The sequence below is a fragment of the Eriocheir sinensis genome, chromosome 62 (assembly GCF_024679095.1).
Source record: "Eriocheir sinensis breed Jianghai 21 chromosome 62, ASM2467909v1, whole genome shotgun sequence".
NCBI lineage: Eukaryota > Metazoa > Arthropoda > Malacostraca > Decapoda > Varunidae > Eriocheir > Eriocheir sinensis.
Window position 1 is genome coordinate 5,927,646 of NC_066570.1, and position 12,500 is coordinate 5,940,145.

The 12,500-nt window shown below is 47.4% G+C and overlaps 2 protein-coding genes across 6 annotated transcripts in view; both read left to right on the plus strand.

Annotated features, from left to right (window-relative positions):
* The first annotated feature begins 1,369 nt into the window (after window positions 1–1,369).
* The window catches only part of LOC126986680 (uncharacterized), a 27,762-nt gene continuing 16,631 nt past the window's right edge, over window positions 1,370–12,500 (plus strand). Inside the window, exon 1 of the mRNA XM_050843034.1 lies at window positions 1,370–1,389. Coding sequence (XP_050698991.1) covers window positions 1,381–1,389 — 9 coding nt within the window. The 5' untranslated portion in view covers window positions 1,370–1,380. The remainder of the gene's footprint in view (window positions 1,390–12,500) is intronic.
* The window catches only part of LOC126986682 (shematrin-like protein 2), a 26,135-nt gene continuing 20,815 nt past the window's right edge, over window positions 7,181–12,500 (plus strand). For all 5 annotated transcript variants that reach the window (XR_007739893.1, XR_007739894.1, XR_007739895.1 and 2 more), the window contains exon 1: window positions 7,181–7,212. Coding sequence is in view for 1 of the 5 variants with exons in the window: in XM_050843036.1 (XP_050698993.1) it covers window positions 7,204–7,212 (9 nt within the window). In the remaining 4 variants the exon portion in view is untranslated. The remainder of the gene's footprint in view (window positions 7,213–12,500) is intronic.

Below are 12,500 nucleotides of genomic sequence, written 5' to 3' on the forward strand. Positions count from 1 at the left end.
GGAAGGGATGCTGGTAATAAGAACAGGACACTAAAAGAAGAAGAAAGCAACAGAAACAGACGAAAAGGGAGGAAAAGTGAATTGAAAACTATGACTCAAGAACGGACTTAGGAAGGAGGCTGAGTGAGGTACCGAAGGGAAAAGGTGTGTGTGGGTGTGTGGGTGGGTGGGGGGGGGTGGGGGAGAATTGAGCGAGGAGAAACAATGTATCACGGAAGAAGACGAGCTGTTTGGTTTTCAGTTATATTCCACCTTCGCTTTTTATTTTATAACAACTGAACACATATAAAAGTAAGTACAATTAAAATCACAATAATGATAATGATAATAAAAATAATAATAATAATAAGAAGAAGAAGAAGAAGAGGAAGAGGAAGAAGAAGTAGAGGAAGAAGATGAAGAAGAAATAGAAAGAAGAAGAAGAAGAAGAAAAAGAAGAAGAAGAAGAAAAAGAAAAAGAAGAAGTAGTAATAATAATAATAATAATAGTAATAATAATAATAACAACGTTTCAACAAGGGTGGCGCAGATACATGATGATCTGAGCCGGTATTCCTTCCTCAAGCTTTTCTCTTTTTCCTTCAAGCTCGAGCTGCCCTCAAGGTCGTGCGTGCATCCCACCTTCTGACAGCCATCTATTTGCCTGTGAGTAAATGGTGTCCCAGTGAAGAGTTATCCGGCCAGCCAGTATTATGGGGGGGGGGGGTTGAAAGCTCGTATTCTTAAGCACTGTTCCGGCACGTCACTTTCTCTGTTTGAAAAGCCTCCCTTAGATGTTGCTGGGTTATCCATGGACTGCTTAGCGATCCCAGTGATAGTTCTGAACGCCTCTCGTGGAAGTTCCTGGATTGGACTGTTTTGTGATCATGTTAATAATTTTCCACGACTTCTGTATCTTGAAAGGGAAAATCGCCCATGAAAACTCGGTCAAATCTTCTCTGTGGCCTTGGAAAGTAGTCGCAATGAGAGGCCGAAACGTTAAGAAATAAAGACTTGGATCCCTTTAGTCATCTCTTACGACACGGCGGTGAGTGGGGAAGTAACACGTTCTTGGGTGTGGTCGGGTTGAAGAAGTAGGGTGAGGGGGCTGAATTGGGTGAGGGGGGTGAACTGGGTGAGGGGGGTTAGGGTGATTCTGCTGTGTATATGGGATAAGGGAGGAGGGGTTACTGGAGGTCAATTGGAGGAAGAAAGCGGGAGGGGGAGTGCTGTAGAGCCAGAGGTCCACGGGGGGAAGGGAGTGGGGGAGCGTGTCATTCAAGGCCAGAGGAAGCCGGTTGTAGAGGGGAGAGGTGTGTCCGGATGGGTGAGGGGGTGAGGGAGGTGTCGCAGTATATAACAACGCGGCGGAGTGCCAGCTATACGAGACAATTCGACAACATGAAGGCAGTAAGTAGCTCAGGAAAGTTCTGTGCTCCGGCTTGTCAACCTGTCCACCTTCTCTGTCTGTCCACCTTCTGTCCACCTGGCGATCCAAGTCTACCTCACCTCTCCACCTGTTTGCTTGGCTTAGTCTACTGACACACTTTCCAACATGCTTATTGTCTTCAGCATTTCCTCGACTTCTTACTGGACGTTTTAATTTATCTCTCGTTACCTTTTTACGCCTACCTGTCTGTCTACCTGTCCAGCTGTCGAGTACACGTCCACCTTGACACACTGATTACTCTCTAACGTGTTTATTCACCAGCATCCGCCACGCTATTTAAATGTTGCTGTTTTATATTCCTATCTAGTTCGGTATTTAAAACTACAAATCTACCTGTGTTTTATAGACTAACATTGAACTATAAGTGTTTTGATGATGATTTGTTTGACTTATTTCTAGTTACTTTACATGTTTAAGAATCTATCCATTTTTCTCTATATTTTAACATCAGAAAATGGTTATTTGAATACACACTGAGTAGGCAAGTTAAAGGTTAATGATAAATTAAGTATATCTCTGTCTGCCTAGCCACTCCTGTCGCTCTCCTTTCACGCCCCGGCGCTGAACACTTTATACACAGAACGAGGCAGCGCGGGAAGGAAGAAAACGTTGACTTTTGAAGGATATGTGCAGGAGTGACACATCCTTGCATTGTGGTGTTGCAGCTTGGGAAGTATTGCAATGTGGCAGTCCTTCCGCTGTGTTGTGTTGCCGACGTTTACAGCACTGTGTTGCTGTGTTGTGCTGCCAATGTTTACAGCACTGTGTTACTGTGTTGCAGGTGTTTGCAGCTTTGAGTGTGCTCCTCCTGGCGGCCCTCGCCCTGGCCAGCCCTGAGCCCAAGTCAGAGCCCGGCTACGGCGGCTACGGCGGCTACGGTGGTGGACTTGGCGGCGGATATGGCGGTTACGGCGGGTATGGCGGCTATGGCGGTGGACGCGGCGGCTTTGGTGGTGGATATGGCGGATATGGCGGCTATGGCGGTGGACGCGGCGGCTATGGTGGTGGATATGGCGGCTATGGCGGTGGACTTGGCGGTTATGGTGGTGGATATGGCGGCTATGGCGGTGGACTTGGCGGTTATGGTGGCGGCTACGGACGCTAAGGATGAGGCAAGGTGAGTGTGTGTATGTGTGTATGTGTGTGTGTGTGTGTGTGTGTGTGTGTGTGTGTGTGTGTGTGTGTGTGTGTGTGTGTGTGTGTGTGTGTGTGTGTGTGTGTGTGTGTGTGTGTGTGTGTGTGTGTGTGTGTGTGTGTGTGTGTGTGTGTGTGTGTGTGTGTGTGTGTGTGTGTGTGTGTGTGTGTGTGTGTGTGTGTGTGTGTGTGTGTGTGTGTGTGTGTGTGTGTGTGTGTGTGTGTGTGTGTGTGTGTGTGTGTGTGTGTGTGTGTGTGTGTGTGTGTGTGTGTGTGTGTGTGTGTGTGTGTGTGTGTGTGTGTGTGTGTGTGTGTGTGTGTGTGTGTGTGTGTGTGTGTGTGTGTGTGTGTGTGTGTGTGTGTGTGTGTGTGTGTGTGTGTGTGTGTGTGTGTGTGTGTGTGTGTGTGTGTGTGTGTGTGTGTGTGTGTGTGTAATTCACCAGGCCTGATCACGATATGAAATCACTATCTCGCTTAACATCATAAAAATGTTATATTAATACACACTGGTAGGCAAGTTAAAGGTTAATGACAAATTAAGTATATCACTGTCTACTTAGACCCGCGTGCGTGTGTGTGTGTGTGTGTGTGTGTGTGTGTGTGTGTGTGTGTGTGTGTGTGTGTGTGTGTGTGTGTGGTGGAGGGGGGAGTATTCCTATGCCTTTTTTGCTACACGAGGGCGGCTGAGTCAGGGAAAGAATAATGACGAGAACAAGTGTATAAAATGAGTAACAATGCGACAACACACACACACACACACACACACACACACACACACACACACACACACACACACACACACACACACACACACACACACACACACATACAGGCCAATCATTACAGTCCTGTGTTCCCCTACAGGCGACGCTCCACTTGCTGTGTGGAATGCATTCCAGGGAGCGGCGCCCCCCTCGTCTTCCTTCTGCAGGGGCGGCGCCGAAGGGGAAGGGGAGAGAGGTTCTCCAGAGGAAACTCGCACGGTCATCAAGGAGAAATAGAGGAGGAAGTGAGAAGGGAACCCCCCCCCCAAACACCTGCCCTTCCTCCCCTCGCCCAAAGCTGCCAAACAAGACAGTCTATCCAAAAATTCATATTTGGAACCATTTTTGTTCCTTCAATAAATTATTTAAAACAATGTGTGTATTGTGTGTGTGTGTGTTTGTCCTTGAATTTGAAGTGAACGTGGTAGTACTACTGCTACAATTACTATTAATCATAGTAGTAGTAGTAGTAGTAGTAATTGTTGTAGTAGTAGTAGTAGCACTAGTAGCAGTAGTAGTAATTGTTGTAGTAGTAGTAGTAGTAGTAGTAGTAGTAGTAGTAGTAGTATGTGGGAGTAACAGTAGTAGTAATAATAGTGCTATTAGTAGTGATCGTTGCAGTAATTATAATAATAATAGTAGTAGTAATAGTAACAGCAGTATGTAGTTGTAGCAGCAGTATGTTGGAGAAGCAGTAGTAGTAATAATAGTGCTATTAGTAGTGGTCGTAGCAGAAATAATAAAAATACTAATAGTAGCAGTAATAGTAGTAGTAGCAGTAGTAGTAGTATAAATAGTAGTAGTAGTAGTAGGGCAGTAACGTGAAACTGTCAGTGACTTGCGAAAGACACCTCGGGGCAGTCATTGGAACAGCTGAATACAGAACCGAATATGTGAAAACAGCTGTAAAGCGCTGGGAGTCCGAACTGCAGAGGCTGAGCGAGATCTCCGAAACAGAACCGCAGGCAGCCTTTTTTTATTTTTCTTTTTTTTTTACGTCGCGGCCTATAGCGCCGGTAGGCTTTTTCCCGGTGGGGCCTGATGGTCGGCCCAAGGCTTCTTCCCGGTGGGTCCTGATGGTCGGCCCAGCCCGTTCTGGCGCAGGCGAGTGTTTATAGTGGTGCCATCTACGCAGCATTTACGTACGGTGTCAAGCATAAATGGAAGTACCTCATAAGGACAGTTTTTTATGTTGCTCCGTTACTAAAACTTCTGGAAGATGCTATCAGAAACACCTTCATACCGGCGATAGCAAATGGGAGATACCACAGTGACCAGGAGCGGAGGTTGCTGGAGTTGCCGCCAAGAATGGGTGGGCTCGGCATCACAAACCCGCAAAATCTGGCAGAGTCTGAATTCGAGAACTCACTCCGAATCACAGCCTCTTTAACCGGATAAATTATCGACCAAAACGAAAGGGGAGAAGACAACCCTCAAGAAATTAAATCACTTAGGAATGAAATCTCCAAGAATCGAGAAGAAAAACAGACAGATTCTGAGTGACCTAATGAAAGAACTCCCAGAAGACACAAGGAGGAGGACGGATATGGTACAGGAAGTGGGCGCTTCGGACTGGCTAACCACACTACCTATCAGGGCAAAAGGCTTCAACTTAAACAAAAAAGAATTCACAGATGCCCTTGCCCTGAGGTATGGCTGGCCAGTGGATGGGCTCCCAAACATGTGTAACTGTGGCTCACCCTTCAACCAAAACCATGCCATGACATGCAAGACAGGAGGTTTCGTCTGCATGAGACATGATGAAGTGAGAGACGTAACAGCTCAAATGCTGAAAGAAGTCTGTCACGACGAGACCGTGGAGCCCATGCTGCTCCCTCTGCAAGGCGAACACCTCGCCAGACGCACCGCTAATGTTTTGAACGAAGCACGAGTGGATGTTAGCGCCAGAGGGTTTTGGACTCGTGGCCAAAGAGCGTATTTTGACATAAGGATCTTCAATACCATGGCCCATTGCCACAGAGACCTGACCCTCGATGCAGCCCACAGAAGAAACGAACAAGAGAAGAACAGAGCATATGAAGAAAGAATACAGAATGTGGACCAGGGCTCCTTCACCCCGGTAGTATTCACGACGGCAGGAGGGATGGGGCCAAGGGCGCAGAGCTTCTACGCAAGACTCGCCGAAACACTGGCGGATAAAAATATAAAAAAGCAGTCGAGAAGCAGTGTGGTCGCCTGGATGGCAGGCTGTCCTTTTCCCTCTTGAGGTCAGCCTTGGTCTGCCTGAGAGGAACCAGGTCACCTGCACCCAAAACCACTCACATAGCCGACCTGGACTTTGAGGCGACGGTGGTTGATAGTCGTATCAACCACAAGCTCTGTTAGCTTAATAAAAAATATGTTTCATAATGTTTGTAATACTAAATAAAGATGGTTGTCGGCCACAGTCACTGGCGGGGTAGGGCCAATGAATTGCTTTGTGAAAGGATATGAGAAAAGATACCTCTCACAACGCAACTCTAATGGATGGAGGCCCGTAGTAGTAGAAAAAAGTAGTAGTAGTAGTAGTTGTAGTTAGTAGTAGTAGTAGTAGTAGTAGTAGTAGTAGTAGTAGTAGTAGTAGTAGTAGTAGTAGTAGCAGAAGTAGTACCAGTAGTTGAGGTATTATTATTATTATTATTACTATTATTATTATTATTATTATTATTATTATTATTATTATTAGTAGTAGTAGTAGTAGTAGTAGTAGTAGTAGTAGTAGTGAGGTGGTGGTGGTGGTAGTGGTAGTAGTAGTAGTAGTAGTAGTAGTAGTAGTAGTAGTAGTAGTAGTAGTATTATAAGTAGTAGTATTATTTGTAGTAGTAGTAGTAGTAGTAGTAGTAGTAGTAGTAGTAGTGAGGTGGTGGTGGTGGTAGTAGTAGTAGTCGTAGTAGTAGTAGTAGTAGTAGTAGTAGTAGTGAGGTGGTAATAGTAGTGGTAGTGGTAGTAGTAGTAGTAGTAGTAGTAGTTGTTGTTTTTGTTTTTGTTATTGTTATTGCTGATGTTGTTGTATAAGTGGTTACGAAATATGATTGTCTTGCTTGTAAATACACGTGGCTAACATTCTGGTACTATTCCTCCTGACTGGAAGAGGGGGTTGCTCGCCCCTATTTGGAGAGCGATAGGAAGCCGGCAGGCCCGGGACTGGCTGTCTTCAACCTCATTAATTCCGCCGCAATATTCCTAGTGATACTTTTCCACGACTTCTGCATCTTGAAGGGGAAATCGTCCCTGAAAATCCGGTCAAATCTTTTCTTTGGCCAGGGATACAGTCGTCATGGGAGTCCGATACGATAAGAAAAAAAGACCCGAGTCCCTTTAGTCATCCCTTACAACACAGCCGCACGGAGTGGGGAAGTAACACGTTCTTGGGTGTGGTCGGGTTGAAGAAGTAGGGTGAGGGGGCTGAATTGGGTGAAGGGAGTGAGGATGATTTTGCTGTGTATATGGAGAAAAGATGAGGGGTTCCTGGAGGGCAAGGAGTGGGGGGAAGGGGGAGGGAGGGGGAGTGCAGAAGAGACAGGGGCCGCGGGGGGAAAGGAGAGGGGGAGCGTGTCATTCAGGGTCAGAGGAAAGAGATTGTAGTGGGGAAGAGGTGTGTCCGGGGGGGGTAAGGGGGGTGAGGGTGATTCTGCTGTGTATATGGGTAGGGGATGAGGGGTTCCTGGAGGTCAAAGGGGAGGAAGAAAGAGGGAGGGGGAGTGCTGTAGAGCCAGAAGTCCACGGGGGGATGGGAGAGGGGGAGCGTGTCATTCAGGGTCAGAGGAAGGCGGTTGTAGTGGGGAGAGGTGTGTCCGGGGGGGGGAGGGGGGGAGGGAGGTGTCGCAGTATATAACGACGCGGCGGAGTGCCAGCGATACGAGACAATTCGACAACATGAAGGCAGTAAGTAGCTCAGGAAAGTTCTGTGCTCCGGCTTGTCAACCTGTCCACCTTCTGTCCACCTGGCGATCCAAGTCTACCTCACCTCTCCACCTGTTTGCTTGGCTTAGTCTACTGACACACTTTCCAACATGCTTATTGTCTTCAGCATTTCCTCGACTTCTTACTGGACGTTTTAATTTCTCTCTCGTTACCTTTTTACGCCTACCTGTCTGTCTACCTGTCCAGCTGTCGAGTACATGTCCACCTTGGCACACTGATTACTCTCTAACGTGTTTATTCACCAGCATCCGCCACGCTATTTAAATGTTGCTGTTTTATATTCCTATCTAGTTCGGTATTTAAAACTACAAATCTACCTGTGTTTTATAGACTAACATTGAACTTTAAGTGTTTTGATGATGATTTGTTTGACTTATTTCTAGTTACTTTACATGTTTAAGAATCTATCCATTTTTCTCAATATTTTAACATCAGAAAATGGTTATTTGAATACACACTGAGTAGGCAAGTTAAAGGTTAATGATAAATTAAGTATATCTCTGTCTGCCTAGCCACTCCTGTCGCTCTCCTTTAACGCCCCGGCGCTGAACACTTTATACACAGAACGAGGCAGCGCGGGAAGGAAGAAAACGTTGACTTTTGAAGGAGATGTACAGGAGTGACACATCCTTGTATTGTGGTGTTGCAGCTTACGAAGTATTGCAATGTGGCAGCCCTTCCGCTGTGTTGTGTTGCCGACGTTTACAGCACTGTGTTGCTGTGTTGCAGGTGTTTGCAGCTCTGAGTGTGCTCCTCCTGGCGGCCCTCGCCCTGGCCAGCCCTGAGCCCAAGCCAGAGCCCGGGTACGGCGGCTACGGCGGCTACGGTGGTGGACGTGGCGGCGGATACGGCGGCTACGGTGGGTATGGCGGCTATGGCGGTGGACGCGGCGGCTATGGTGGTGGATATGGAGGCTATGGCGGTGGATATGGCGGCTATGGCGGTGGATATGGCGGCTATGGCGGTGGACGCGGCGGCTATGGTGGTGGATATGGCGGCTATGGCGGTGGACGTGGCGGTTATGGTGGCGGCTACGGCGGCTATGGTGGTGGACATGGCACGGCTATGGCTACGGAGGGGATGCAGGTGTGTGTGTGTGTGTGTGTGTGTGTGTGTGTGTGTGTGTGTGTGTGTGTGTGTGTGTGTGTGTGTGTGTGTGTGTGTGTGTGTGTGTGTGTGTGTGTGTGTGTGTGTGTGTGTGTGTGTGTGTGTGTGTGTGTGTGTGTGTGTGTGTGTGTGTTTGTGTGTGTGTTTGTGTGTGTGTGGGTGTGTGTGTGTGTGTGTGTGTGTGTGTGTGTGTGTGTGTGTGTGTGTGTGTGTGTGTGTGTGTGTGTGTGTGTGTGTGTGTGTGTGTGTGTGTGTGTGTGTGTGTGTGTGTGTTCTGTTGTGAGGGCTGAGTCAGGGAAAGAAAAATGACGAGAACATGTGTATAAAATGAGTAACAATGCGACAACACACACACAAACACACACACACACACACACACACACACACACACACACACACACACACACACACACAAACACACACACACACACACACACACACACACATACCGTCCAATCAATCCACTCCTGTGGTCCCCTACAGGCGGCGCTCCACTTGCTGTGTGGAATGCTTTCCAGGGAGCGGCGCCCCCCTCGTCTTCCTTCTCCAGGGGCGGCGCCGAAGGGGAAGGGGAGAGAGGTTCTCCAGAGGAAACTCGCACGGCCATCAAGGAGAAATAGAGGAGGAAGGGAGAAGGGAGCCCCCCCCCCCCAAACACCTGCCCTTCCTCCCCGCGCCCAAAGCTGACAAGCAAGACACTTATTTGGAACCATTTTTGTTCCTTCAATAAATTATTTAAAACAATGTGTATATTGTGTGTGTGTGTGTTTGTCCTTGAATTTAAAATGAACGTGGTAGTACTACTGCTACAATTACTATTAATCATAGTAGGAGTAGTAGTAGTAGTACTAGTAGGTTGTGGGAGTAACAGTAGTAGTAATAATAGTGCTATTAGTAGTGATCGTTGCAATAATTATAATAATAGTAGTAGTAGCAATAGTAATAGCAGTAGTAGTAGTGACAGTGTTCAAATCATCTGAGGGAACAACACAAGGTGACCCAGTAGCCATGGCTATGTACGCCCTGGGCCTATCAGTCCTCCAAAATGAAACCGCGTACGCAGAAACACGGGTGAAACAGGTGGCGTATGCGGATGACCTCTCAGGTGCTGGTAAAATCACGGACTTTAAAGGGTGGTGGGACACTGTGAACGCCGCCGGCCCTGAGATAGGATACATCCCTAACGCCACCAAGTCTGTCCTTATTGTCAAACCTGAACATTATGACCATGCCGCAGAAACTTTAAGAGGAAGTGGAGTCATTGTGACAAAGGACGGACAACGACACTTAGGTGCAGTGATCGGGACAGAGGTATATAAGAAGGAGTACGTGGGAGACAAAGTAGCTGAATGGGTGAAGGAAATAGAAGCTTTGTCTGCCATTGCCAAGACTGAGCCACACGCTGCCTATTCAGCGTACACCCACGGCATCCAACATCGGTGGACGTTCCTGATGCGCACCATCCCCGGCATCAGTCCACTCCTCCGACCACTGCAGAATGCCGTCAAGAATGTATTCTTGCCGGCGCTGGTGAAATCTCATGCTTTGGAGGAGGAGGAGATGGATATGCTTGCACTTCCTCCAAGACTGGGTGGGATGGGGATCACCAACCCTGAGAAGCTGGCAGATGAGGAGAACCAAAATCCATCAACCTAACCAGATCCCTCATCAACAGGATCATTGCTCAGGAGGCAGAGGGCGATATAGACCAAACAGAAATAAGAGACATCAAAAGAAGAATCTCAGAAGAAAGCCAACAGGCCCTAACACATCACCTATCCATAGAAATGGGTAGAAAAATCCACACAGCACAGGAGCCAGGCGCCTCTAACTGGCTAACGCAGCAGCAGCAGCAGCAGCAGCAGTAGGAGTAGTAGTAGTGGTATAAGGATCTTTGATCCCATGGCCCATTGCCACAGAGACCTGACCCTTGATGCAGCCCACAGAAGAAACGAACAAGAGAAGAACAGAGCATATGAAGAAAGAATACAGAATGTGGACCAGGGCTCCTTCACCCCGGTAGTATTCACGACGGTAGGAGGGATGGGACCAAGGGCGCAGAGCTTCTACGCAAGACTCGCCGAAACACTGGCGGATAAGAAACAACAGCCAAGAAGCAGTGTGGTCGCCTGGATGAGATGCAGGCTGTCCTTCTCCCTCCTGAGGTCAGCCTTGATCTGCCTGAGAGGAACCAGGTCACCTGCACCCAAAACCACCCGCATTGCTGACCTGGACTTTGAGGCGACGGTGGTTGATAGTCGTATCAACCACAAGTTCTGTTAGCTTAAAAATAAAACGTTTAGTAAAGTTTGTAATATTAAATAAAAATGGTTGTCGGCCACAGTCATTGGCGGGGTGGGGCCAATGAATTGCTTTGTGAAAGGATATGAGAGAATATACCGCTCACAACGCAACTCTAATAGATGGAGGCCCGTAGTAGTAGAAAAAAAAAGTAGTAGTAGTAGTAGTAGTAGTAGCAGCAGCAGCAGCAGCAGCAGCAGCAGTAGTAGTAGTAGTAGTAGTAGTAGTAGTAGTAGTAGTATCAGTAGTAGTAGTAGTAGTAGTAGTAGTAGTAGTAGTAGTAGTAGCAGCAGCAGCAGCAGCAGCAGCAGCAGCATTAGTAGTAGTAGTAGTAGTAGTAGTAGTAGTAGTAGTAGTAATACTATTGTAGTTCCATTTGAAACAGGCCGGTGGGGTGTTGGCCGCTGCGGGGTCAGCCCCGCCCCGCACCCTGCCACAAACCCTCAACACCTCTCGCTCCCTCTATTATGTCAGCTATTTTTTATCTTGAAATGATTTTAGTTAAATAATTGGGTTATCTAATAAGGTCATATAGTGTTAAGATTGTTTCGTTATTGGGATAATAACAAAGATCTTGTATCAATACCACGACACTTAACAATGTTGTATTCCAATGTTGTCAAGTGTCGTGGTATTTATACAAAATCTTTGTTATGATCGTAAAAACGAAACAATGTTAACACCGTATGACCTTATTGGATCACCCAATTATTTAAATAAAATCAGTTAAAGGTAATAAGTAGCTGACATAATAGAGGGAGCGAGAGGTGTTGAGTAGTTTTTGTTGTTATTGTTGTTGTTGTTGTTGTTGTTGTTGTTGTTGTTGTTGTTGTTGTTGTTGCTGTTGTTGTTGTAACTGGTTACGAAATATGATTTTCTTGCTTGTAAATACACGTGGCTAACCCGTAGTCCTTATCTTGCTTCAGGGGTGGCTGTGGTGGTGGAAATGTGATTCCCGCCTGCAGAACCAGGCCCGGTGTTCCATAATGTGTTCCGTGTCGAGAGACTGGAAGACCTGGCATGTGTCTAAGAGTATAAAGTGTCAGTCTCCAATCGGTTCAATGTGCTCAGAACCCTTATAGAGCTGTGGCATACCTTCAAACGTGAAACTTTTTCAAGCAGCAAATGAGCGCACTGTACTGCGCACGAGATCCAGGAGTGGTTTTGCCGCGGGGGATGCGCTGGAGAATATCAAGAGTCGCGCTGCCAGGTTTGCTGGGAATCAGAACCAAAACAGGGTTCTGTCGCCTAGGACTAGACCGTTCCTGGGGAGAGACAATCAGAGGCACGTCAGGAGTCTTGCTGAGGATGTCGAGGGCATGTTACCCCCCACCTCCTTGCCGAGCCCTGAAGAACCTCTGCTCCGAGCCTCTCCCTCAGGTGAGCGCTATTGGAACTGCATGCAGATAGTTGTCTAGTGTCAGTCGTGAATGGGCAGAGGTTTTGTAGGGCTGAGTACTTTGAGAAGCAGTACAAGGCAAACCCTCCAAACGGGCAGCTCCCAAATGTTTAGTTTTCCTGACGAGGTCAAAGAGGCTGTAACAAAGTTGAGGGGTGGAAAGGCAGCTGGTGTTTGTACCATCAGTGTGGAGCAGCTCAAACCCATGATTCGCGGATTGCATGTGGTCTTAACTATACCGTATGACATTCTGGTACTATTCCTCCTGACTGAAAGAGGGGGTTGCTCGCCCCTATTTGGAGAGCGATAGGAAGCCGGCAGGCCCGGGACTGGCTGTCTTCTGCCTCGTTAATTCCGCCGCAATATTCCTAGTGATACTTTTCCACGACTTCTGCATCTTGAAGGGGAAATCGTCCTTGAAAATCCGGTCAAATCTTTTCTT